The sequence below is a fragment of the Uranotaenia lowii genome, chromosome 3, assembly GCF_029784155.1.
Source record: "Uranotaenia lowii strain MFRU-FL chromosome 3, ASM2978415v1, whole genome shotgun sequence".
Classification (NCBI taxonomy): Eukaryota; Metazoa; Arthropoda; class Insecta; order Diptera; family Culicidae; genus Uranotaenia; species Uranotaenia lowii.
Genome location: NC_073693.1, coordinates 161,114,853 through 161,141,005, shown reverse-complemented (window position 1 = coordinate 161,141,005; position 26,153 = coordinate 161,114,853). Strand labels below are relative to the sequence as shown.

The window sequence follows — 26,153 nt, the reverse complement described above, 5'->3', positions numbered from 1 at the left end:
TAACAAAACCATGTTTTGGCTACTAAGAAGCAGGAGAGTCTTCGGACAGAATCACCCCCTCTTTCGATGTTGTGAAGTTTCATTTCTGTTTCTCACTTGTTTGACTATCATGTTACTAAATTGAAGTTGAAATGTGCAATCCGTAACGTCACCAAACTTAATTACTATGTAATTTTAATATACATATAAGCTATCTTACACAATCTGTCTGCATGACAAAAGTCAAAGACTTCAGAAATAAATAAATAAATAAATTACCACTCAGTGACGTTGGTTTTTTCTACCGTACAAATTCATTAGAGCCCCCAGACGAAATAATCATTCTTGAAATTCTCTAAAAATTACTACATATAAAACATTCAATACTGTCAAATAGACAGTATTCCGAATAACAATTCGGGGTTTCACATAAACATACACTTTATTTCAGTACAATCAAACGAATTAAAATACATATAACAACACTCAATATTCATCATCGGCTAAATCGTCTGCACCAGTGTCGGTTCCGACCTCTTCGTAGTCTCGTTCGAGGGAAGCCAGATCCTCGCGAGCTTCACTAAATTCACCCTCCTCCATCCCTTCGCCAACGTACCAATGCACGAATGCTCGCTTTCGATACATGAGATCAAACTTCTGGTTCAACCTTTCCCAGGCCCCAGAAATTGCGGTCGAATTCGAAAGCATGCAGACAGCTCGTTTGGGTTTGGCCAAATCCCCACCGGGCGGTACAAGAGGTGCCTGATGGTTGATACCGATCTTGAATCCGGTTGGGCACCAATCCACAAAAGAGATGTGCCGTTTGGCTTTGATGGCCGCTATGGCGCTGTTGATGTCTTTCGGAACGACATCACCCCGATAAAGCAGACAACAGGCCATGTATTTTCCCGTTCTCGGATCGCATTTGACTAAGGTGTTTTCCTGGCTAAAAGCGGCATGGGTGATTTCGGACACGGAAGAGAATTCATGCCGTGCCTTGCTCGCCGACAGAAGAGGGGCGTATGCAACTAGGGGGAAGTGGACTCGCGGATAGGGCACCAAATTGGTTTGAAACTCGTTCAAATCTACGTTCATCGTACCTTTGAAACGTAGCGAGGCGGTAACCGATGATACTACTTGTGCCACGAGAGTGTTCAGGTGACCATAGTCAGGCCTTCCAATTTGAAGGTTTTTAGTGCAGATATCGTAGGTAGCCTCGTTGTCGATCATGAAACAGCAATCGGAACTGTCCATCGTGGTATGTGTTGTTAGAACACTGTTATACGGTTCCACTACCGCGGTCGAGATTCTGGGTGCCGGATAGATCGCAAATTCGAGTTTACACTTTTTCCCATAGTCCATAGCTATTTTTTGCATCAACAACGACGTAAAGCCAGAACCAGTGCCTCCGCCAAAGGATCGAAACACCAAGAAGCCCTGTAGCCCATCGCACTGTTCCGACTGTTTGCGAATCGCGTTCGATACTTGCTCGATGATCTGACGACCAACCGTGTAATGACCTCGAGCATAGTTATTGGCTGCATCTTCCTTACCCGTGATCATATGCTGCGGATGGTACAAATGTTTATAGGGCCCTGCTTTTATCCCATTGATGACGGAATTTTCCAAATCGATAAACATGTTTCGTGGCACAACTCGACCCGATTGCGTGTTGTGAAAAAACGTGGTCATATTTTCGTCTATATTCTGGTTGGCATCCAGTTTACCATCAGCAAGGACGCCATGTTCTAGACAGAACAGAGGCCAGCATGACTCTCCAATTTGGCACCCGGCCTGTCCGATGTGTATGGAAATCACTTCTCGCTGTAAAATGCATTCAAATTATATGGAACGAATAACTCTGACTATATTATACTGAGCCAGGTCTAATTCTTACCATTATCAATGATTTTTTTTTAAACGCACCAGATCAAATTAAAAACTCTTCGTGCAAACCGAACTTAACCGACCTACTCTATTGTTCTCTACTACCGCAGAAGATATTTTTGGAGCGAAATGATGATTAAAAAAAAGGTTGTTTTCGTACCAACTATTAGGAATAAAATTTCGAATTTAAGTTTAGATCAATAAACTATTAGTTATGTATGGTTATCTGTTATCTTAATAACTTTCAATTGAAAAGCGATAGAAAATTAAACAAATTTAGTTATTATACGCGAAACACCTGAATCTGTAACTTTAATTTCGGACTAAGATAATGTGATCTGTTTTAGGAAAATAAAATAGAAATCTGCAAAATGACGGTTTTTGGTTTTATTGCACTTTCTTTACGCCTTGCTTTAATTCTGGTTTGCGCCAGGGGTCGATTTTTTCCCAAAATTTCGAAATTACTGCATTCTCGTTTCATTAAACACTGTATTTTTGAAAATTACTTAAAATTTTATATCTCGAGACACCTAATGAATAAAAATTGTCCTTTTTAATGGTAACAGCTTTCTCAACTTTTTACCATAGCCTTTGAGGGAATATAAAATTTATGTCGCTTAAATGAAGTAATTTTAAAAATTTGAGGAAAATCGAGTGACGCAAATTTTACGATATTAAAAGAAAGTCATATGTTCCATGTTATTAATTTCAAACTTTCTAAATTAAAATGTGTAAATGAAATATGAATCTGAATATATCAAACGCCTAAATCCTCAAACTGAATTCTGAATTTGATTTCTTAAGTTCTTAGTTTCTTATAGTTCTAAACCAGTTTTATGAACCTGCTATATGAATATAAGTCTCATATCAGAATTGTAAATCCTTACCCACAATTTGAATCTGAATATGAGCCCGCAGAGCCATAAAGGTATTTTCATGTGCAAAAAAGTTACTTTCCCGAAAACACACTTTGAAGCTTTCGTGCAGTGCGGGTTTCCCTATATTAAAGAGAAAAAATTATGTGTTTGTTAAGAAAAAAAGGAAAATATCTAACCTTTCTGGTGCATATAGTTTTATGTGAAAATTTTGCATTTAAATACTTAAAATCCAGTGCGAAATTGAACTTAGGTGTAAAAATCGTCTTAAAAAAAGCTGATTGATAAAAAGCTTGGAAAAAAACAGCTTGCTTTGAGTAGTCGTCAAAAATTCTTAGTTTCGTATTTTATAAATCTAAAGGGTGATACGGTCAAACTTTGGTCAATATCAACTTGACGTATTTCTTTCAATTTTGTATTTAAAAACCTGAACACCCCTCATTTTGAAGGTGTTTGTAAATTTGAGTGTAGAATGGTGCTCCTATAGTTGCTCTCCGAGATGCCGCAAATAAGCTGGGTGTATCGTCTACAACCGTGCATCGAGCCAAAAAACGAGCCGGACTATCGACTAACAAGAAGGTAGTGACTCCAAATCGCGATGATAAATAAAATACGACGGCCAAAGCGCGATCCCGGAGGCTGTACACGACGATGCTGACGAAGTTTGACTGCGTGGTAATGGACGACGAAACCTACGTCAAAGCCGACTACAAGCAGCTTCCCGGACAGGAGTTTTATTGGCGATGGGCGCGCTCACAATTCCGGTATATTGTCATTGAAGTTGAAATCCGAAGTTTTCGCGCTGGTGATCGGCAACCTTGCCAACTAGCGACGTTGTGAAATAACATTACTGGCAACGCTTTTGTAAAGTAATAACCAGCGTGCCTATACAGCTACGGGCTGTTGCATATTGAGCAACAGTAGGCAAGGAGTACCAAAAGTTTCTCATTGGTGGGGGGGTGGAGACGGAGCGCTTTTTGACAGCGAATTGTTCGCCTACCATGCCTAAGATTACGATTGCCTGTCACAAGATGGACGATTCCGTGTATTCACGCAGAGTAAACTTGAATTTTGGAACGAATTAAATCTGACTTTGATTCAAAACATTCATTTTTTTGAATCCAGCTCCTGTTTTCTTTGAATCAATGAATTATAGTTTTGATTGAAAAGAATAATTTTTGAAAGAAAGAATAAATTTTTTGAATTGAATAACTTTGGACTTTGATTTCAAACAAATTCTTTGATTCAAAAGAAATTTGTTCAATTGCATATTTCCTTAGAAACAAAGTAAATTTTCTTTCAACCGAAGAAAAATGTTTTAAACTGAAAAGAATAATTTTTTGAAACAAAAACTTCAAACTTAGAAGATATTTTGCATTGACTTGCAAGAAGAACAGAAAACCGAAAAATCGAATAAAGTTCGGCCGCTCGTTTAAAAAATCAAACCAGTGAATCGGAGTAAGCTATAAATAAGGAGGATTCAGGATGGAAAATGGTAAGTGTAAGTTAATAAATACTGAATATTTAAGTGAATTCAAGATTTTCCAAAACGCTTGTATAGTTACAGGACCACGGCCGACGGATAGATTTCCAAGTCTCTCGAACATGGAGAAAGCTGCACAAAGTAACACCTCCCCAAATCCCGCGGTCGTATTTTTTCGGCCCAATCTTCAACGGCAATCACCAGTCGGACCAGCCAGCAGCTGGAGTGGCTTTCGGAAGTTTATTGACCGGCCCACGGAGAATGCGAAACTTTGTCAACGATATCAAGGACCCTACTCGGTTATAGTGAACCAGTGTTTTATGTGTTTGTGAATAAAAAAGAATTTAAGAACTAAAATTGTATCTTTTTATTATTCAAACTCCTAATAGGAACTTCGAAACAACAGGGTAAAAATCTTCCAATTGGAATATATGGAAAATGGTTTAATGAATAAATGCTTTTAAATCTATATCTAAATTACCTTTGAGCAAAGATAATAACTTTAAATCAAATGAAACTGGTTTTTATATCAAAGCATTAATATTTTGAATCTAAGATTTTTCAAAAGAAAAAATCTTTGAAACAGAGGAAAATGCATTTGAACCAAAGGATTTTTTATTTATACCAAAACCAAAGGAAAAAATCCTTTGTTTTTGCGGCACTTTCCTTTGGAATAAAAAATCTTTGGTATAAGAACACACCCGAAGTTGTACACGTCCTGATAATAACTTGTCGCCAGTGAGTGTCGCCAGTAAATGTCGCCAGCGCTCATTGACGATAACTCCGGTTTGGGGATTCAGCGACAATACGATTTCCCATGAGTGAAACAGAGAAAGCAATAGCCTTCACTCCAATTTCACTCCGATTAGCTGTCATTCTTATGAAAATCTGTGTAAGAGTAAAGAGCAAGCTTTATTCTTTTTAGCAGGCAAAAGCCCAATACGGCAAAAGGAAGGGGAAAGATTGCAGATATTTCCAAGCACATGAAACTGTCAAAGTTCGCGAAGAAATATCTGGTTTGGCAAGCCATCTGTACCTGTGGCTTGAAAAGCAGCATTTTCATAGCTTCCGGGACTGTCAACCAAGAAATTTACGTGAAAGAGTGTTTGAATAAACGTCTGCTGCCCTTCCTCAAGAAACACGGTTGTTCCGTACTGTTTTGGCGGGATTTGGCATCTTGCCATTACGGTAAAAAGGCCATGGAGTGGTACGCCGCCAACAACGTGCAGGTGGTTCCCAATGACAAGAACCCTCCCAACACGCCAGAGCTCCGCCCAAATGAGCTATTGTCAAGCGGAACCTAAAGAAGACAAAAAACTGCTAAGGACGAGCAGCAGTTCAAGGCAAACTGACTTTCTGCGGCGAAGAAAGTGGACAAGGTGGCTGTACAAAATCTGATGGCAGGGGTTAAGCGTAAGGCCCGGCAATTCGGATTTGGAAAAGCGGAAGCCTAACTGAATATTTTTCCTGAATTTTATACTAATTAAACTTGAAAAAGAAATTTAATTTGATTTTTTAAATAAACGATTTCACCGATTTACACGCGTTTTCCCTTGACCAAATTTTGACCGTATCACCCTTTAGTGATGAAAAATGTGTCAAACTACGTCAACTTTCCAATCCACTGTTCCAATTTTTTCTACTGTGATTGAAACGCTTTAGCGGTTGATCAATTAAAAGTAAAGTTTTTGTACCTTTTTCAATACTTTATGTGGCCGCGATTTAATTTTTTTAAACAATATCCGTATGTGCAACATATACACAGCAAAAATTATTTCCTATAAAATTACGCAAATGTCCTGTAACAAAAAGGAGCAGGACATTTACCGTCATTTTACAGGTCGAAAACATGATTACGTGACATTTAATTTTTAGTGTACAACTTTTTTACAGGACATTTTCTGTAATAATAAATAAATCTTCGTTAACTTTCAAGGAAAACAATTTAAAATTACAGGTTTTGTTAATTACAGGTGATTTATTTTAAAGGTTTCAGTTTTCAGTGGCACGTAATAGTCAAAAAAAAATTCTGTGTAGCTACTAATTTCAGCTTACTTATGCACTATGTTAATTTTTTTGAGTTCTTAATAACTTATCTACAGTCTTTTTCTGAAGCATGTATTTTCAATTTTTTTTCTTCGACTTTGAATAACGTTGAAATAAATTATTATAGCTCAACTTTGTCTGGGAACCATATTTGAGTCACGTTACAAGCTTTCCGAAACTATATTTTTTTTGTTAAAATAGGTTGAGAAACAATATAGTTTTGGAGGAAAGGTGTTTACCGTCATTTAACCGCTGTTGGCGGGTACCTAAACTGGGGTTAACATGAATGAATTTTTCATATAATCATCAATTTCACCCTTCATTTCATGATTTTTTTTATTTTTCCTTAAAAATCATTTTATACAGTCGGAAATGATGTGTACATTAAGAAAAAAAAAATTAAAAAAAATACGATTTTCACTTTTTTCATGCATAAATTGTTGCAAATTTTTTACTTTATGAAACGAAGGGTTAAATATCTGCAAGCTGTTTTCTAAATACGTTTGAAAGCCTTTAAATTGAGTTTCAAATAGGTAAAATTTAGTTTATTTTTAGAAATTTTTACTGTTTGTTCAAAATCTTAAAATATCCATTTTTCCCTTTGTGCTTGTTAAATTTGTGATATTTTACAAAACATGGACATTTTACAAGAGTAAGCATCCTGTTTATAACAAATAAGGAACCCTATCAAGAAGTAGAATTTGATGAAAAAAAAAAATAAATGCGTATAGAAAGAGAAGCTAGGGAATTTTATGATGGTAAAAATTCATTGTTTTTGAAGATAAATTTTTATTTAATAATTTTTGCCCCTAAATGTATGCAGCATCACTGTCCATCTTTCGATTAATTCAAATTGTTAATGTTTTTGGAAGAAAACGTCAAGTATTTGAATATCAAATCAGAATCTAAATATTCAATTTAATTTTAATTTAAGGCATTTTTCGAAGTCCAATTTGTGTATATCGAAAAGAGAAACATGAGATGGGAAAATAGGGTTAGTTATTTATGAGAGGTGTTTTGGCCAAAACAGAGAATTAGTTAGCAAAAAGTTAAGGTATTGAAAAAAAAAGAAAAATTAGATTAAAGAGCAGTGAAAGGCAATTTATAATGAGATATAGCTTTAAAAAAAATTATTTACCATCATACCTTATGAAAACGCATCCAAAAAGATGGCTTTGCTTCATCCCTCTAGTATCGGTCTAGGTCTGGCAACACTGTACACAAAATTTAACAATGGCCTTCGATTGATAATAACCCAATCTTAAAACAAGGATCTTCTATCATCTGTAGGATGAGATGCAAAAGCGCGTGGTCAGGTTGTGGCCGGTCAACCCCCGAATGTGCCGGTTGAGAATCAAGGGCCGCTTCTTCAACATCAGCATCATCAACGTTCGAAGCCCTCACCTAGAAAGTACCGGTGACGACATAGACGAATTCTACGCGCAGCTGGAGCGTGAATATATTCGCTGTCCAAAACATGATATCAAGATCATCATCGGGGATTTTAATGCTCAGGTCGGCAAGGAGGAGGAATTCAAATCGACAATTCGAAGGTTCAGTGCGCTCCAGCTGACTAACGAAAACGACCTCAGACTAATAAATTTCGCCGCCTTCAGCCGAATGTACGTAGTATCTTTTTCCAGCACCGCCTCTCACACAAGAACACCTGGAGATCACCGTACCAAACGCAATCACAGATCGACCACGTTTTGATAGACAGCCGGCACTTCTCGGACATCATCGACGTCAGATCCCGAGGCGCCAACATCGAGTCAGACCATTATCTGGTGATGCTGGAGATGCGCCCAAAACTTTCCGTAATGAACAACATACGAAACCGACGCCTGCCTCGATTAAATATCACACGATTGAAGCAACCCGAGGTCGCGGCAGACGACGCACAATCGCTCGAAGCGGCGCTGCCGGCAGAAGGCGAGCTTAACGAAGCCCCTTTCGAGGACTGTTGGGATATCATAGACAGCCATCAACGACGAGGAGTGTAGAAGGGTGATGGACGAAGAGAATGCCGCGCGGGCGGCAGTAGTGCAAAGAAGCACTCGTCGAAATGTGGAAAATCACCGACAGCGGAAGAGGTAGCGAGTCCGAATTCTCCAGGAGAAAAAGCGCCGCCTGGAGGAGGAGCTCGAGGAACTAGAGCAGCTGCATCGTTTCCAAGAAACACGAAAGTTCTATTAGAAACTCAATGCATCCCGCAAAGGCTTCGTGCCGCAAGGACATCCTGACGGACAATCGTGAGGTGATTAAAAGTGGGAAGCAGCACTTCGATGAACACCTGAACGGCGCACATGCAGGAGATCAAGACGGTGGAGGAAGGTACATCGCCGGAGCAGCCAACGACGTAGAAGAGCCACTCCCAACGATGATTGAAATTAAGGAAGCCGTTCGCCGTTCGTAATCTGAATAGAAACAAGTTGGCTGGGAATAATGGCATCGCAGCTGAACTAATCAAAATGGGCCCGGACAAGTTGACCGATTGCATACACCGGTTGATGGTCCGGATCAGGGACACAGATCAGCTACCGGAGGAGTGGAAGGAGGGGGTAATATGCCCTATCTACAAGAAGGGCAACAAATTTGACTGTGAGAACTGTCCGAAATGCCTTCTACAAAGTCCCGAAACAGATTCGTGGGAAGTCACCAGGTCGGCTTCATGGAGAGACGATCAACGACGGACCAGATCTTCACATTACGGCAAATCCTCCAAAAATGCCGTGAACACCAAGTCCCTGCGCACCATCTATATATTCATCGACTTCAAAGCCGTACACGACATTATCGTTACGAGCTATGGAAAATCATGGACGAGAACGGCTTTTCCGGGAAGCTTCAAGGCTACACGGTGGATAGAACGCAGTGCTGTGTGCGGATTTCGGGTGAATTGTCGAGTTCATTCGAATTGGGTAGGGGGCTTCGACAAGGTGATGGTCTATCCTGCATGATGTTCAACGTGGCTCTAGAAGGTGTTATCCGATGAGCGGTGGGTGAAATGCGAGGCACGATTTTCAACAGATCCAGTCAACTTATCTGCTTTGCCGACGACATTGATAAAGTCGGCAGATCATTTGCTGCGGTGGGAGAGATCTACCGCAAACTGAAACGCGAAGCAGGAAAGATTGGGTTAATGATTAATACGTCCAAGACGAAATATATGCTGGCCTGTGGATCCGAGACCGACCGAGTCCGCTAGTCAGTAATAACAAGGACACGATCGACGGCGACCAGCTGGATATGGACTCCACAAGCAACTGCGGTCGAGAAGACTTAGCCCTCGCACGAATTGTAACCTGTATATGACGCACATTAGACCGGTTGTCCTCTACGGGCACGAGACATGGATATTGCTCGAGAAGGATCTGCGTACAGTATTCGAGCGACGAGTGTTAAGAACCATCTTTAGCGGCGTGCAGGAGAACGGAGTGTGGAAGCGATTCGAACCACGAATTCGCGCGACTCTACGGCGAATCCAGTATCCAGAAGATGGTTAATGCTGGCCGGACATGTTGCGAGAATGTCGGACGACTGTCCTGCAAAACAGGTGTTCGCAACGAATCCGAACGAGACGAGCAGGGGCGCAACGAACGAGATAATTAGAGGAAGTGGAGCGTGATCTGGCGAATGTGGGATGTCCGAGGAGAACGGTTGCTATGGACCGAGTAAATTTTAGGAATTATGTTCGTCAAGTAATGTCGTGGGATGGAATACTACGAAAATAAATAAATCTCATCTGTAGCTTCTACGGTTTCTGGGATATTTACAAAAAAATACTGATTTTTGGAAAAAAGGCAACATTTTTAGGAATGGGGAGGCACTCATTCGGAGTGGTTCGATACACCCATGGATTTTTCTTATTTACATTATTAAATGAATCATCCTACTAATTTAGGGCAAAATCGGAGAGGGTAGATGCCTTTTCATGGTCCATAGTGTGGAATGATCCAAATATTATTTGAAATCCAAAGAATTTCAAATCTGAACCTAAATCTATTTTTCGAATATGAATATGAGTCTCAATCGTAATAAAAAATGTGAAGCTAAAATGACGGTGGCCGAGCAGTTAGCGTCATGAGACGGTAATCGCAGGTCCACTGATGGTATGGATTGGATTGTATCCCATTTACCCGAAAACCATTGCCCAGAATGAATTTTTCCCAGAATGACAAATACCCGAAATCAAACCCCAGAATGAACCATTTCCCAGAAAAAAATTCCCCAGAATGCACCATTTACCTGAATTTTTTTTCCCAGAATGAACCATTTCCCAGAATTTTTTCCCCAGAATGGAACATTTACCAGAATGGCACAAATCCCAGATTTTTTCCCCTAGTATTTTTATTTGTTTTTTTTTTAATGAATCCTTGTATATTTCATATGATTCGAAATTATTTTTTTTTCAAAATGATTCTTTAAATGAAACTACGACTTTGAAATTTTCCAACTAAATTTATTTTAGAACCAATATTGTGCTTTGTTTATGGTTTGGGTACTTTAATTGATTCAATGCTTACCAAGGTCCTTTAAAAAACCGTTTTGGTATCCGACTCCTCACGCTGCGCGTTCGAACTTGAAAGACGTTTTGTCCTTCACGCTGTCGCGTGGCGGACGGGGCTAAGGGATCACCCCTAGCTTTCACGCAGACCTAGGAAGCCCCGGCAGACCTAGACCAATGTCTTAGGGCCGCCGCTTCCGACGGCAAGTCGGCGGCCTCCTCGGATTTGGGAGCTTCGGCGGCTTTGTGCCGCCTCAACCCCTTCATCCTCGTTGGTTGCGGCTTTGCCGCAAAAGAATAAAGTTATGAAACCCCATTTTTTTTGTAACAATTCCTGTTTTTTTTAATAATTGCTAGTAAGAATAAATGTTTTCAATTTTCTGGGAAATGGTTCTTCTGGCGAAAAAATTTCTGGTACATGGTTCATTCTGGTGAAAAAATTTCTGGGAAAAGGTACATTCTGGCGAAAATTTTTCTGGGGAATGGTTCGTCTGGGGAAAAAAATTCTGGGGAATGGTTCTTTCTGGCGATTGGAATTCTGGGGATTTTTCATTCTAGGCAATGGTTTTCGGGTAAATGGAGTACAACCATGGATTGAATTCCCATCTCGCTACTGGATCCAATTTTATGTTAATCTTAAGTTTTCCACGTTTATTCAGTCTGTGAAGCCTAAATTAATCTAGACGGTGTATATCATTTCAAAAATCTTAATCTCAAAATGAAATAAGAAACATGTAGGCTGATGATGAAATCTAAAATCTTGAAATGAAATATTTAGCTGAAATCTCATTTGATCTGAAAATTGAATCTGAATATGAAAGCTATCTGAATCATCGGAATCCATGAATCTGAATGTAAAAAAAAAATAATCTGAAAACGCAGAAATATGAGTATGAAAATTGAACTATTTACCTCAAATTTCAATTTGAAATCTGAATCTGAAAACTGTATCTGAATTTCTAGTCTATAGTTTAATTGAAAAGCAAGGAAAGTTTATGAATCTTACATCTTTTATGGATGTGACCTAACACTTTTGTGTTAAAATATTCTCTATGACTGTCATTTAATTTAAAGGGTTGGTATAATCGAACGCAACAGCTAATCAATTAGAACAATAGATCAACTCGGTGAGCTCACGTCGACCATCGGTAGTGCCATTACTTCGAAACGTGGTTCATTTAACAGCCGAAGTTGCGTTCTCAATTTAATCTACTGCCGTTCGTGATCCTTTAAAAATGGTGAGCAAAAATTTATTTCAACAATCAGTTATATAACTGGTAAATCTTAACATGTTAAAAAGGCATAAGTGTTTTAAGTGTTAAAAGATACTGGGGTAACTAGTGAGTTTGGAGGAGAATCTTGAAGACGATATGTCTTGACACAGCAAGGTTGATAAAAAAAATGCGTTCGTGTTTCTCAGTTCTTTGACCTCTCTCCCTGCATGGTACAGTATAATAATACAAAAATGAAGAAAAAATGGGTGCCTAATACCTTTGTTTTGATTGATCGGAGTTTGGACGTTTGGAATTTTTTTAATTATATCAATACTCTTTGTTCATTACCTGTTTTCCTGAGTTTATTGATTAAATTAAAATTATTCAAATTAAAAGTCCTTTCTGAAAAATTTAGTTTTTGTACCAAAACTATTTTTAAAGTTTATTTAAAAATTATTATCAATCTTTTTTTTTTTATTCTTAGATATGATTTGAACACTGCTGATGTGATTCAACATTCCTTCGCTTTCCTCTTGTATGTTTCGGAATAACGCTAATATTTTGTTCAGATTTTCCCTTTTTTTAATATTTGAAAAAATGCCTGAATGTATGCTTAAGGTTAAATATCGCCGTTTTTTTAACAACTGTTTCGAAGATATTTTTCTCAAACTCGACCTTCATCTAATTCGGTTTTAAATAAGCAATTTTAAATTACTTCTAACCTGTTTCGACACGTTTTTTCTCAGATTGAACTGGAATGTATCTTGCTTGATAAACGCCCTAGAAAAGACAGATAATCTGATGTACTTTCAGCAGGCGCGGTCCTATGGGGGGGGGGGATCACCCCCCCCCCCCCCCCCCAAGCGTCAAAAACCCGTTATAAAATACTCGCAAACGCTGATATTTCTATAAAAATTTCGAACTTTTCCTAGTGGGTGTTCTTTTGAATTTTCAAAATTTTCCACTCCGTGGGGGTGATTGTTGAATAAAAGAATTGATTAATTTCTTAAATTCTTAAAATTGGAAAAAAAAATCCGTCCGCCAGACTAAAACAGCTGTAACTTGTAATTCCCTAGACCGATTTTCACCAAATTACTTTTGTTAAGGCACTTACAGTGTTTAACTCGAATTTGCTGATCATATATGTATCCTTTATACATTTTTAAATATTTGAATCTATTCAATTTTATAAAAATCCCAAAAATACTACTTCCTAAATTAGAGGTGATGAACAAAACCTGATAAAAATTGAGTTCATGAATATACCTACAAAAACAGTTATTAAAACACAGGCTCCAAAAACTTGCCTATGTATTAATGTTCCCCACATGAGATAAAAACAGTGATAATAATATCCCGTCATCAGTCGATTATTTTCTCGCGACAATCGCTCAAAATATTTTTCTTAGTTTGACCAACACGGCTGGAGTTCCAAATTCACACCAATTATATCGCCGACACTGCAGTTCATTAAAATCCACCCTGAATTTGAAAATTTCGATATTTCAAATGCAATTGATAAGAACTTTTCATTGGAAGATAGTATTAGCTATAAGAAATGAACCCTTTATTCAATTTTTTTTATTTTCCTTTATACAATAAGTTTGAAAATATTGAGTGCATGAAGCAAAAATACAATTTTTCTCTTTTTTACTCAGTCATTCGTTTCAAATTTGTAGCTTTTTCTTTCGATTCAGTTCCAATAAATTTAAAATCTTTGAGAGCTTAAAACTTAGGAGAAAACAAATAAAAATAAAGTTCCGAAAGCTGCAAACCTAAGAATTTGATCTTAATGATTTTGTTTTAGAATTAAATTTTTATTTATTTAGAAATTGAAGAATCGAACAAGAGTTTATCTTAATTAGTTTTTCGGAATCACAATTCAGCAATATACTTCAGAAAAATAATAAAATATTCAATTTTAAATTCATAGCGATGTTAACACTTTCTTAAATATATCTTTGGATTTACAAAGGTATTGTTGCAAAACTAGAATCACTATTTTTTGCGGTTTATAGATACTCAAAAAATATATTGTAGATACCTTTAGAATTTTTCACGTTTTATTCTATAAAAATGGGTGTATTTTTCCATTTATGAAATTCCATTTACATCGGAAGAATCTTTAAAGAGTTTTTAAATTGATAATTTTTAAACTGCTCAATATACAAATGACGAAAATAATCTTTTTATCAACAATTTCATTTTTTTTTAAATACAAACCTCTAATTTCGTTAAATGAAATTTGAAGGGAAGAGGAGATGCAGTGTGCATCATGGTCGTGTAATATTGTTTTTGTTTTGAAAAAGTGTATCTAATCAAGTTCATCCATTACATTGATGATCACTTAGATAAAAATAATCGTTTGAATCATTACAAATTTTATGCTGATATGAATTTTTTTTCAAAAACCCAATTTCAGCCTCTATTTTTCATCTAATTGTTCGACTCCACATTCAAAAGGGTATTTATAAATTCAAATTGCCAAAGAATTAACATTTGTAAGACGAAAAGTATTTAAAAGCTTATTTAATTTATGTTGGTGCTTTGGATTATTTTCAAATAAATTAAGAAGTTTTTAAGAAAATTCTGTCAAAACTTTTAAACATTAAAGTTCAAATTCGAAATAAGGGTTCATACTACATTTCTTTCCTCTGGAACGCAAGTAATTTTGACTTCTGTGAAAATTTTTTTTTGAAGTTTTCTGTTTGTTTACTGTTTCCAATTCTGTAAAATAATACTTTTAACGAATGTTTAAAGAAGTAATGACTAAATTGAATTAAAGATTTTTTTTTGTAGCGGCCCACCACACTCCCCCACACCAAAAGGCTCAATTGAGCCCCCTGGTAATGGACGCTACTGTTCTCAACATGTCTGGCAGCAATGATAATAAAAGTAAACGCGAGCAAATTTTAATCATACTGAGAACACACAAATTTTTAATGTCGTGCGAGGAAATGTATTATTTAACTAAATTGACTACAATATGAATCTCAATGGAAAATAATTTCTTTTGAAGAGATTCATTATACTATATTTACTATTACACTATTTATTTTTTGCTAGTTTTATCAAGTTATGTTCAATAATTTAATAAGATAAAAATACAAACTACAAAATTTTTAAAGAATAATAATATTAGAAATTAACGCTACAAATGTATAAAAGGTAAACAAAACAAAGACTGGTTGATGATCGACTGTTTTAATCAAAGGACTGAACCAGCTGTCAAATCGCATACAAACGCACTGTACCAAATTTTCGGTACCAGAACGTCAGTGTGGTTCCCGAAATTAAACACTTCACCCCATAACAGACTCGAAATAGGGTAACATTTTGGTTGCCAAATGCATCTGTTGTTGTCATACTGCAGATTTAGAATCAATTTTAACAAGGATTATGCTGAAAACTTTGCATTTTGTGCCCAACCATACTTTATCAGTGTTACCAAAGATCTTTTTGATTGACATTCCCGAGCCGCAGATATCATTTTAAGGATTAATTATTAAAAAATTGCCTCTAGTTGAAATTTTTGCAATCAGGACGCCATGTTGTCCCTATACGTGTTTCACTCGTTTCATTTTTCTTCTTCCTGCGGGTTTCTTGACTGAAAACTTGATACGGGAATTTTTGTTTTCTTCAGCCCCTTGGTTTTAATGGTTCAATTTTTCTTTCAAAAGCTGTATCACTTTGGTTTTGAACATGAAACGATTGGTTATGTTTTTAATTTCAGTTGGTAAGGTGTTGTATTTAGTAGGTCCAATTTCTCAAAGACGATACCAAATCGTTTTTCAGCCTTCAGCAAATTTTTTAAATTAAATAAAATCTCTGTTTTAAGAAATTTTCATTAGTAATGTCAGAAATACTTGTCCTTCCGAATTATTAAAAACTGTATATTTTTTTAAGATCATTCATTATCATAAAAGTATTATTCCTTAATCGAATAAAGTATAATAAACAAATTCAGAATCAGTTTTTTTTCATGTTTATTTGTAGTTTCATCAGTTATCAATGATTGATTTAATTGAAAACTGATTCATTTTAAAACTTATAAACTCCATATCACCAAAACGAGAGGTGATAAACAAAATCTAGTTGGAGATTCGAGTTCAGCGCACCAAAATCTACTAAATCAATCATTAAACATAGACACCAAAATGCTATCTCTTGAATTATTTTCGTAAGACGTTTTTATTAGCAAAAATCTTTTTCAAATGTTAAAAACTAATCTTTTTCATCTTCATATTATATTTTAATTTATGTAGAGTTTAATCACCGTGATTTTGTTTGTTAATTTAATTTATCGACCTTATCGGTGAAAATTAAAAGAACATAACTAAGAACATTTTAATATTATTAAAATTCTTGTCAAATAGAAAGTTATAAGAAATGTATGGATATTGAAAATAAGAGAAAAGAATTTTATTAGAAGCATTTTAATCACTTGTCATCAATTCTTTCCTCATGGATAAAAAATAAATATAAATAAATAAATTTAAAAAAAATGAGAACAAATTTTCATTTTCATTGTTTTGTAATAAAAGTGTCGTAAATAAAGGAAAATATATATTTTGAAATGGGCTTGTGATATGACTCTCTTGGTAAGTCAGTTGCATAATGAGCCGATGTCCGTTGGCTCATTTTCAACACCTTTCATGCTTCCTCATCTAATATATCCGTCTATAATTTTCATTAGTTTTATTTGATTCCTATTAGAATGTACATTTCACCGAAATTCCATTAATTATTCAATTTTTTGTTTCGTTTTCTGAAACATCATTCTTTTTAAAGAATATAAATCAAAGTTTTGAATGAGAAAAAACTAAGTTTCTTGCATTTGCCCTTCCCTAATATTTATTATCTTAAATAATCTTTTTCCAATCGATCATGATTTTTATCTAATCTGTGAAAAAAATCTAAAATACGATTCGAAGTAGCAACTTTCAAGATTATTTTCAGCGCAATAGGTGGTATGAAAAAACCCTAGCAATTGCTTTTGCTAAACTAAATCGAGCATTCGAGCAGTCGCAGAAAGCAATTGCTTCGGTTGATATGAATAAAGTTTTTTCTGACAGCTGTTTTCTCAGTCAGGAGCTTTTACTTTTAGAACAAGCTAGTTTGGTATGAATAAAGCCCAAATCTGTAGCAATCGCTCGAGAAATCTCCTAGCAATTACTTTATTTTCTAAGCATGCTTGGTAGCAGACTTTTCCTATAAACAAATTCTTCAACAACGTCATGAATTTATAAAATTAGCAATATTACACTTCAATACAATTTAAATAGGCATTTTTAACATAGATAAAGAACAGTCGAAGTGATAACCCAACTTTTTTCATATTCCTGTCGTTGTATGAAATGAATAGCAATGAAGCAGATTTAAAAAAACATCTAAGTTAAGATGCGCGCCTATTGCCTATTTTTTTTTATATATCGGATTATCCAGATCCGAAAACGTGTGGGAGAGCTTATGATAAATGTTAAAAAGCTAGGCCATTTTTTGTTTGACAATATTCAATTTTCTTTAAACATCAACATACGAGCAAGTATTGACATAAATTTTTCCGATCGTTCTTACACCCACCACCCGCACCGTCGATTTCATGGCTATTTTGCCGTACTTTTCAATTTTTTGATCGTCTTCTTTCATTTTACTTTAGAAAATTTCAGATTCTGCTGGTTGGATAGCTCTTTTTTTCGAAGCAAAAGCTATGTTCTAAGACTTTAGTACACATCTGCTAAGCAAATGTTTATTCATACCAAACTAAGCAAATGCTTTGGGCTTTTGCTTTGCTTGATTTCGAGCAAAGTAAAAGCTACCGAAGCAATTGCTAAACCTTATTCATACCACTAAATGTAAACTTTATTAGTATTTGATATATTTTTCAATATTAAAATAGAACTTGAATCTTTTTGTTTTTATTTTTACCAGTTTCGTATTTGATCATTCAAGAACTCTTCCATTTCCCAACTTTGTAAGTGATGATGAATTGTTGTTGTATTTTAAAAACATAACTTTTCTTGCCTTTTATAATGATTACTGGTAGAATTTGAATATTAATAATGATTTTGTCTCTGACTTTGATAACTGACACTCTTGAAATAAAATTGATTATTTATTTTTTAAAATTAATCATCTAATAATTTCGAATAAACTCTCTGATGTTCAAAATGAATATATTTTCCTCATCGATAATTCACATTTCAAATTGTGATTGAATATTATTTCAAATGGATGACATTACAGAAGGATTTTTCAACCAACCCTACAATTGAAATTGGAGAAAAGAAATGTAAATGAATATGGTTGATAATTTACATTTTTATCAATTATTCTGACCTGATCTGATTTTTTGTTTGAATGCGAGTTTAATTTCTTATAAAATCTGGTGTTATATTTGATGTATTATTCTTCTGTGTACTGATTCAAATTCTGGCTTTATTCCAAATTTTAATTCGCATTCCGTTTCTGATGTTTTGAAAATAGTTATCTAACCTACTTGATTTTTTTTAGTTCAGAATAAGAATCAACATTACGAATAATTTATTAATGATTAACCGGAAATAAAATTGATTTGATGATTATGGGTTTATATATGGTTTCAGAAATCTATTTGCTTATTTATTGTCCTTTTTTTGGCATTGTTATAATTTCTAACCAAATTTGAAATTCGAAACCCCCCACCCATGGACGTGACCTTCGCGCGGGTCTGGTGTGTAGTGTAGCAAATATTTAAGTCTCATTTGAAATTGATTTTTCCCTTTTCCCAACTTAAATTTTCCCCGTAGTATCAAAAAATTACTTGAGCTTAAGAGGTGTTTAAAAATAAGTGTTTCTATTAAGAAGTGTAACTAAACATGAATAGAGTTTGAAACGAACCATTTTAACTTCAAAATTAATTCATCGAATACTACTTTCATACATCGAAAAGTTCGAAACCATATAACTGGCATTAACCTCTCACGATGATCAACAGAATTAGCAAAAAAAAAAATCTAAAATCTAATATTCTATACCTTATTACTAAAAATTTGATTTAAAAAAATCGTTTATGTCATTAAAAATGTTACCTATGCTGAAATGAAATATTCTTCAAGAAACCAATTTCAGTCTTAATTTTATCTTGTGGTTCTCCCATTTTTCTAAATGCTCAACATCACATTTGAAAATGTGTTGATGAATTACACAAGATCACAGAATAAACATTTTTTCGGGGTGCATTGAATTTAAAACGTAATTTTGACTAATTTGAGTGCCCTGAATATAAATATGCATTTTTTTTGCAAATAACTTTTCAAAATAGGTTAAAATTACTTCAGGAATTGCTGTGCTTTTTTGATAAAACTTGAAAACAAAAACATAACATTTTAAAATAAAAGTTCTAAATCAATTATAAACTTTCATCAGACTTCAGACTTCAAGTAATTCAACGCATATTGAAAGAAGTTTTAAACCAAATTCAATTTTAGATTATTTTTAAAACATAAATCTAATCTTTGCGCAGGTTCCAACAAATTTGTGAATGAAATCAAGTTTTTTTTAAAACTTTCTGCAGTAATGTCAAAAATACTTCTAATGATATTTTCCCAAATTTTCTAAAAAAAAAATTGAATTTAACTTTTATAGATCATGCATCATAATCATCACAAAATATTATTCCTTGATTAAATCAAGTATAATAAACGAAATCAGAATCAGATTCCTTGTTAAATGTAGGTTTGATAGTTAATCAGTAATAAATGATTGATTTCACTTGAACTCCGTATAATCAAAACTAAATGTGATAGTCCAAATTTGACAAATGATTCGAGTTCAGGACGTTAAAATCAATTAATAAAACATAAGTTCCCTTGAGTTATCACTCAAATTCGTGTTGGTTGAAATCCTCCTTAAATGTTAAAAAACTTAGCTTTTTCATCATCATATTTTTTTAAATTTTCAAATTTTTTTTACGCGGTAGGAATTCCGTCGTTAACGTATAGGACTTGGAATATTTTCGCTCAAAAAACGTGTTGATTCGCGAGAGCCGTGTAGAAGAATTATATCCATGGCAAAAAACTGCGTGGAATGAAGCCGTGTTAGAAAAACTGAGCAAAATCAAACCGCGTAAAAAAGACCTTAGTGTAACCGAATTTAAGTACAGTTTTTTCAATTTTTGAACAAATTTACCGAATTTTAAAGTGAAGCTATTTTAATTTTTAGAAATATTTTTGATAAGTTTGCCTATGTTTTTCAATTCTGAATGTTTGTGTTCTAAAAGCATAAACATTTAATTTTTTTCCTAATCCAAAATTCATATTTTCAATCGCGTTATTTTTTTTTTTCAAATTCAAAACACTACAGCGGAATTTTTCAATCAACCTCTCAGTTGAAAGTGAGGAAAATAAAAGAAAATTAAGATGAATAATGAATAACAATTATTATTATTTTCCTATCAATAAATCATGGTTAACTTTTCTACCTGATCTGAAATTTATTTTATGATTCAATTTTTTTTTTAAATCCGTGTTTTGGAAATATTTATTTCAAATTTGAAAACTTGACAGCTAAAATATTATTTTGAGGCAAATTTTCTTGTTCAGCATAAGGAACATAATTTTGAAAAGTTTATCAATGTCTTACCGAAAATCTCATTGATTTGAAACTTTCTTTGTGGTATGTTTTGGAAATTTTGATTCATTTTATCATTAATGTTTATGATGTTAGAAATTCGTTTCCTTGTTTATTGTGTAATTTTGGTAAATAATAATATCTTTAGCTGAATTTGAATTTCGAAATCCCCTTTTAATTTTTCAACGAAAAAGAAATATCCTTATCATCTTTACAGAAATATTAATAAATAACCAGCTAAGTTGTCAAGTGACGATAATATTTTAATTTTTGAGCACCACGAAATAAGCTTTTATGACCATTAAATCATCTTGATCTGAAATGTACGCACTGCAACATGATTTACACATTGTTTCTCAATTTTCAAAATTATTAAATTTTTGGTTTTTCACTTCAATCAATTTTAAAACGTCTTTTTACACAAATTTGTTGACTTGGAGCAAAAAGAGCACTTTTAATCGGGGCACGATGAGCGTTTTCTGCCGTATAATCTAGCCGCGAATTCAACTCGATGAATTCAACTGAATAATAGAGGTAATCAGTAGACTTGAGTTCGATTCCTGTTCAAGGTAATTTTTGCGCAATATTCTGAAATGCAACTTTGCAAAAGAATGTGTATATCTATAACTAGTTGTTTCTAAGTTATTCAAGTTTTACTGTGTGCGAAAGTCAGAATTTTCAATTTTTCTCTAAGGAATGGTTGGAATTACAATGTGGATGGATTTAGACCATTCTAAGAAACAAATAAACTACAGGTATCAAAAATTTTCATCTTGTTATCGCTTCTTGAAACACTAGAAAAAAACATGTCAGGTTTCTATACTCCTTATTGTCAGGAGGACGTGTTATCCATACTTGAATGACGGTTTGGCTAACGTGTTATAGAAAGAACAACCACAAAATAAATTTAAATAAAATGTCTTCAAACTTGACATGATTCTTGACATGAAAAGAAGATGAAAAAATTTGATATCTTCAGCTGATTTGGTTTCTAGATTGGTCTAAACCTAACCTCGCCGTAATTGAAACCATTCCTTAGCAAAAATTTGAAAATTGTGACTTTTATAACTATCGCTAGGGTGTCCCAAAATTGCAAAATTTCTGGGAATTTGGGGGCTCACCCTCCGAATGGTAGATTAGGATGTCGAGAACAAACTTTTGTATAGGGCCGGCTAAAAAAAATCATGTTTAAAGGTTCTGCAAGGGCGATGTCTGAAAAAAGTCCACTTTCAAAATATTTGATTTTAAATAAATTCAGGGTCAAAAATTTTCATAACATTTATATATTTTATATTTTTGTAATTTTGTTTGGGTTAAATACTACACGTAAAAAATGAAAAATGAATCAAATTCGAATCAAAATTGAAAATAACCAAGTTTTTTTCAAGAAAATTTTTTTTTTATCCAAAATATTGTATTCAACTGACAAAAATGTACCCAGCATAAAATATTTTTGATACCAATGCCATCAAAAGATGCGGATTCTTGTGCACTTAAACTTTGCTGAACAAAACATGTTGTTTGTATCATCGTGTGAAGAGCTATTCATGGTTAAATTCTTAATAAAAATTATAATTTAGGATATTTTTCATTTAATTTATAAATATCGTCTTAATAAATACCTACTTTAAAATCAAAACAATTGCAAAAAAAGACATGGATGGTTTAAAGAAATCATCAGAAGGCTGTATGCCAAATTTTAGGTAAATTAAATGAAAAATATCCTAAATTGTAATTTTTATTAAGGATTAAACCATGAATAGCTGCCTCAATTCAATTCAATTATTATTGACTTTTCAAAAACATTCACACTAAAAGACACCATTTTGGACAATTTCAGCGTGAAGTTCTTTCAATAAGTGTCGGCCAGGCAGGATGCCAAATTGGGAACGCATGCTGGCAGCTGTTCACGCTCGAACATGGCATTCAGGCAGATGGTACGATGAGCGCAAAAATTCCCCTGGACGAAAATATGGCAGCATTTTTCCAGAGCACCGACACAGACAAAGTGGTACCGAGAAATATATTCATAGACCTGGAAGAATCGGTGGTCTCGGAAATGCGCAATGGACCCTACAAATATCTGTACCATCCGTTGTACATGATCACAGGCAAAGAAGATGCTGCGAATAACTACGCCAGGGGTCATTACACTGTCGGTAAGCAGATTATCGAACAGGTTCGTACGGCTATCCAAAAAATGGCCGAACAGTGCGATGGATTACAGGGTTTTCTAGTATTCCATTCGTTTGGAGGAGGTACTGGCTCTGGATTCACTTCGTTGTTAATGCAACAATTGGCATCCGAGTATGGTAAGAAATGCAAATTGGAGTTTGCAGTGTTTCCGGCTCCTAAAATTGCAACTGCTGTTGTTGAACCTTACAACTGCGTTTTGTCAACGAGTACTACAATGTCCAATTCCGATTGTTGTTTCATTATGGATAACGAAGCTATATACGAGATTTGTACGAAAAACTTACAGATAGGTCGTCCAGATTACATAGATTTGAATGCTCTGGTTGCGCAAGCCGTATCGTCAGCCACAGCTTCATTGAGATTCAAAGGAACTATGAATGTAGACTTGAACGAGTTTCAGACAAATTTGGTACCCTACCCACGAGTCCATTACCCGTTGGTGTCTTACGCCCCATTGCATTCGGCTTCGAAGGCTCAGCATGAGTTTTCTTCGGTAGCAGAAATAACTAATGCATGTTTTGAGCCGGCCAACATGATGGTCAGATGTGATCCACGTCACGGTAAATACATGGCTTGTTGTATGCTTTACCGAGGAGATGTAGTCCCGAAGGATATCAACAGTGCCATAGCGGCTATCAAAAGCAAACGACACATTGCTTTCGTGGATTGGTGCCCCACGGGATTCAAGATCGGTATCAATCAACAGGCCCCGTCCGTTTTACCAGGGGGTGCCTTGGTCAAACCCAAGCGTGCTGTGTGTATGCTATCGAATACAACTGCCATTTCTGACGCTTTTGCCCGGGTTAATCAGCAATTCGATCTAATGTACAAAAAGCGGGCTTTTGTCCATTGGTATGTCGGCGAAGGAATGGAGGAAGGCGAATTCAGCGAAGCACGAGAGGATCTAGCAACCCTGGAAAGGGATTACGAGGAAGTCGCTGGAGATACGCAATACGCAAACGAGGAGGGAGATGGTTCGGATTATGAATACTGAGTCTGGTTTTCCGTAAGGTGTTTTATGTACAGAGCGTAGAATGTGTATTTCTTCCTTTGAAAGCTAGTTTATTGTGTATTATACTGATTTGGTAAACACGTGTAAGTACTGAGCAGGAAATTAACGGCGTCAACTCTAATTCAGTGGAGATCGTCTACGGTAATAGCATCCATTGATTAAGCTTAGTCAGTAAACTTTTTTTTTTATTAATGTGTGCTGTGCATAATTTATTTTTCGTCCATGTTTATTGTTAAGCGTCTCTAATGTCATCTTTTGTGCTAAAATCAAATACCAAATTTGAAATGAAAATAATATTGTCACAGGTCATAAATATATATTTAACTAAACATCGTCTGTTATTCCTTTTTTAAAAACAAGTCACATCGAATCCCACGATTTTGAGCATTTTTTTTGGCATGAGCTTTCGATTGTTCTGCTGACCTATGGTTCAAAATATCTCGTTTTTTTTACTAGATATTGATTATGATGTTGGTTGTGTATTCTAGCGTTCAAATGTTTTTTAAAGGATAATTTTGTAGGAATCTAAGAAATAAAACTTTTGAAATGTTTTGTGAGAAGTATACAAGTACGATGCAAGAGGCATGGAAAAACTTCGTCATCTTTTCTAACTGGAAATTAACCATTTTTCCCTATACGAAGGAAGGGTGGATACGTCTTATTTAAATTCATATGTTTAATTCATCGGAAACTTTGTTTTTTGTCGAACTTAGTTTACCAAACTTTACTTTACAGATTTTCGATCACGATGATAATAACTAATCAATAAATAGAACAATGTTCTGTGAACTTGTGAATGTTTTTCTAATTTAGCCATACATTGGCCAAATTTTTATCTAGCGTGGTCATGGCATCTCGATGTCTGATTGTTCTACATTTAATGTATCACCAAATTACCTTAAATATCTTAAATGATTAGGCCTCTTCTTTGCTTCTGCCTTTTGGCAGAGTAATATCAAATACGATAGGATGATTGTTCGGTAAATAGTTGATGTCACAAGTAGAAGCGTTAATAAAAATAATCTTACCATCGGAAGTAATCCCGTAGCCTTCATGAACATGTCCAAATACGTGATACCGTGGTTTGACTCGTTGCTGAACTGTCGTTAGCAACTCTACACACCCGGCACGTACTCCCGAACAGCAAAGATCTCCATGACCAACTGGAGGCGTATGGGTTATCAAGATATCAACATTTTCTGGAATATTCTCCCACTTTTCCAGGCAATCTTTGCCGCGCTTCACATTAAAGGCCCACTTGCAAAACTCCGGTTGCCAGGGCGTGCCGTAAATTTTGAGACCATACAGCTCAATGCACTTATCCTGCAGATAGGTGCAGTTGCTCAAGTGCTGATGAATATTTTCCGTTTTCACTGCTTCCGCTAGGCTCTCCTGAAATGAATAAAAAATAGGAATGGAATATCCATAAGAATTTGAAATTTTAAGAAAGAAAAAGTATGAATAAGACTTTTACAAACCTTCGAATTACCAAGTGTTGGTATTTCGTCAAGAATGGTAGAACCAGTTTTCTTGCAGCAGCCTCCGGTGGCATTTTGAAAGGGATGCGTGAAGGTGTGATCGAAGCTAAGTTCATGATTTCCCGCTATGACCAGTTTGTGTTTGTGCGGAAGTTTTTCTAAAAATAAATACGATTGATTAGAATCTTCACTTGGGTTCGAATTGCTAAGACTTTACCCAGCCAGTTGTTGAAATCGATGACCTCGTCCAACTTTCCGCACCGAGTGAAATCACCCGCATGAACAAAGATATCTCCATCCGGAATGTCAAACTTGATGTGGTGGGTGAGCGAATGTGTATCCGACATACAAACAACCCGGATCTTGTTTGCGGGGACATCCGTAGTCGGAGGCTTTGCATTGATTTTGATGACACGCTGGGATTTTGAAAGTTCCTTCCAAGCGGAAGTTGGATCTTCCGTGAGAGGATGGATATCAACTTTCATGTTAATCCTTCCGGTTTGATTTACGATAGCACTGGCACAAGATACTTGAATTAAGCAGTTTTTGTAACTTTTAAGCAAAAAATTTACTAGCCCACTCAAAAACAAACTTTCGATAAAAAGATTGTTATTCTTTTTTTTTGCAAAAAAGTTGCATGCAACATGCACGTCAGTTTTCGTTTTGCAGAAAGGCTTGTCAGAAAGCGCTTGTTTATTTTTTCAATTCCGAACAGCTGATCGGATGAAAACAAAAAATTTAAAGCAATAATTGCTTTAAATTTTTTGTTTTCATCCGATCAGCTGTTCGGAATTGAAAAAATAAACAAGCGCTTTCTGACAAGCCTTTCTGCAAAACGAAAACTGACGTGCATGTTGCATGCAACT

The 26,153-nt window shown here is 35.2% G+C and overlaps 3 protein-coding genes across 4 annotated transcripts; 1 reads left to right on the top strand and 2 right to left on the bottom strand.

Moving 5' to 3' along the window:
- Positions 1–325: 325 nt before the first annotated feature.
- Positions 326–1,986, bottom strand: LOC129753873 (tubulin alpha-8 chain-like). Its single transcript, XM_055749723.1, has 2 exons — positions 1,877–1,986; positions 326–1,803 (listed from the first exon to the last, which is right to left on the bottom strand). Exons 1-2 carry the CDS (start codon positions 1,877–1,879, stop codon positions 466–468), a joined length of 1,341 nt encoding a protein of 446 aa, XP_055605698.1. The 5' UTR covers positions 1,880–1,986; the 3' UTR covers positions 326–465.
- A 9,908-nt stretch (positions 1,987–11,894) lies between these two features.
- LOC129751513 (tubulin alpha-8 chain-like) lies at positions 11,895–24,133 on the top strand. The gene is made up of 2 exons (XM_055747058.1): positions 11,895–12,015; positions 22,442–24,133. Exons 1-2 carry the CDS (start codon positions 12,013–12,015, stop codon positions 23,789–23,791), a joined length of 1,353 nt encoding a protein of 450 aa, XP_055603033.1. The 5' UTR covers positions 11,895–12,012; the 3' UTR covers positions 23,792–24,133.
- Positions 23,804–25,997, bottom strand: LOC129751514 (UPF0046 protein C25E10.12). Of its 2 annotated transcripts, XM_055747060.1 has the most exons (4): positions 25,505–25,997; positions 25,288–25,445; positions 24,838–25,201; positions 23,804–24,069 (listed from the first exon to the last, which is right to left on the bottom strand). In XM_055747060.1, the coding sequence occupies exons 1-4, from the start codon at positions 25,770–25,772 to the stop codon at positions 23,978–23,980; spliced, it is 882 nt and encodes a 293-aa protein (XP_055603035.1). In that variant the 5' UTR covers positions 25,773–25,997; the 3' UTR covers positions 23,804–23,977. The 2 variants fall into 2 exon arrangements, with proteins under 2 accessions (XP_055603035.1, XP_055603034.1); XM_055747059.1 differs by having other exon boundaries at positions 23,804–25,201; positions 25,505–25,990.
- Positions 25,998–26,153: the final 156 nt, after the last annotated feature.

Excerpts from the sequence above, each read along its gene's own strand:
- LOC129751514 (XM_055747059.1), bottom strand. The coding sequence starts at position 25,772 with ATGAAAGTTGATATCCATCCTCTCACGGAAGATCCAACTTCCGCTTGG. Across the intron at positions 25,446-25,504 it reads CGATTTCAACAACTGGCTGG|AAAAACTTCCGCACAAACAC; the intron begins GTAAAGTCTTAG and ends ATTTATTTTTAG. Across the intron at positions 25,202-25,287 it reads CAACACTTGGTAATTCGAAG|GAGAGCCTAGCGGAAGCAGT; the intron begins GTTTGTAAAAGT and ends TATTCATTTCAG.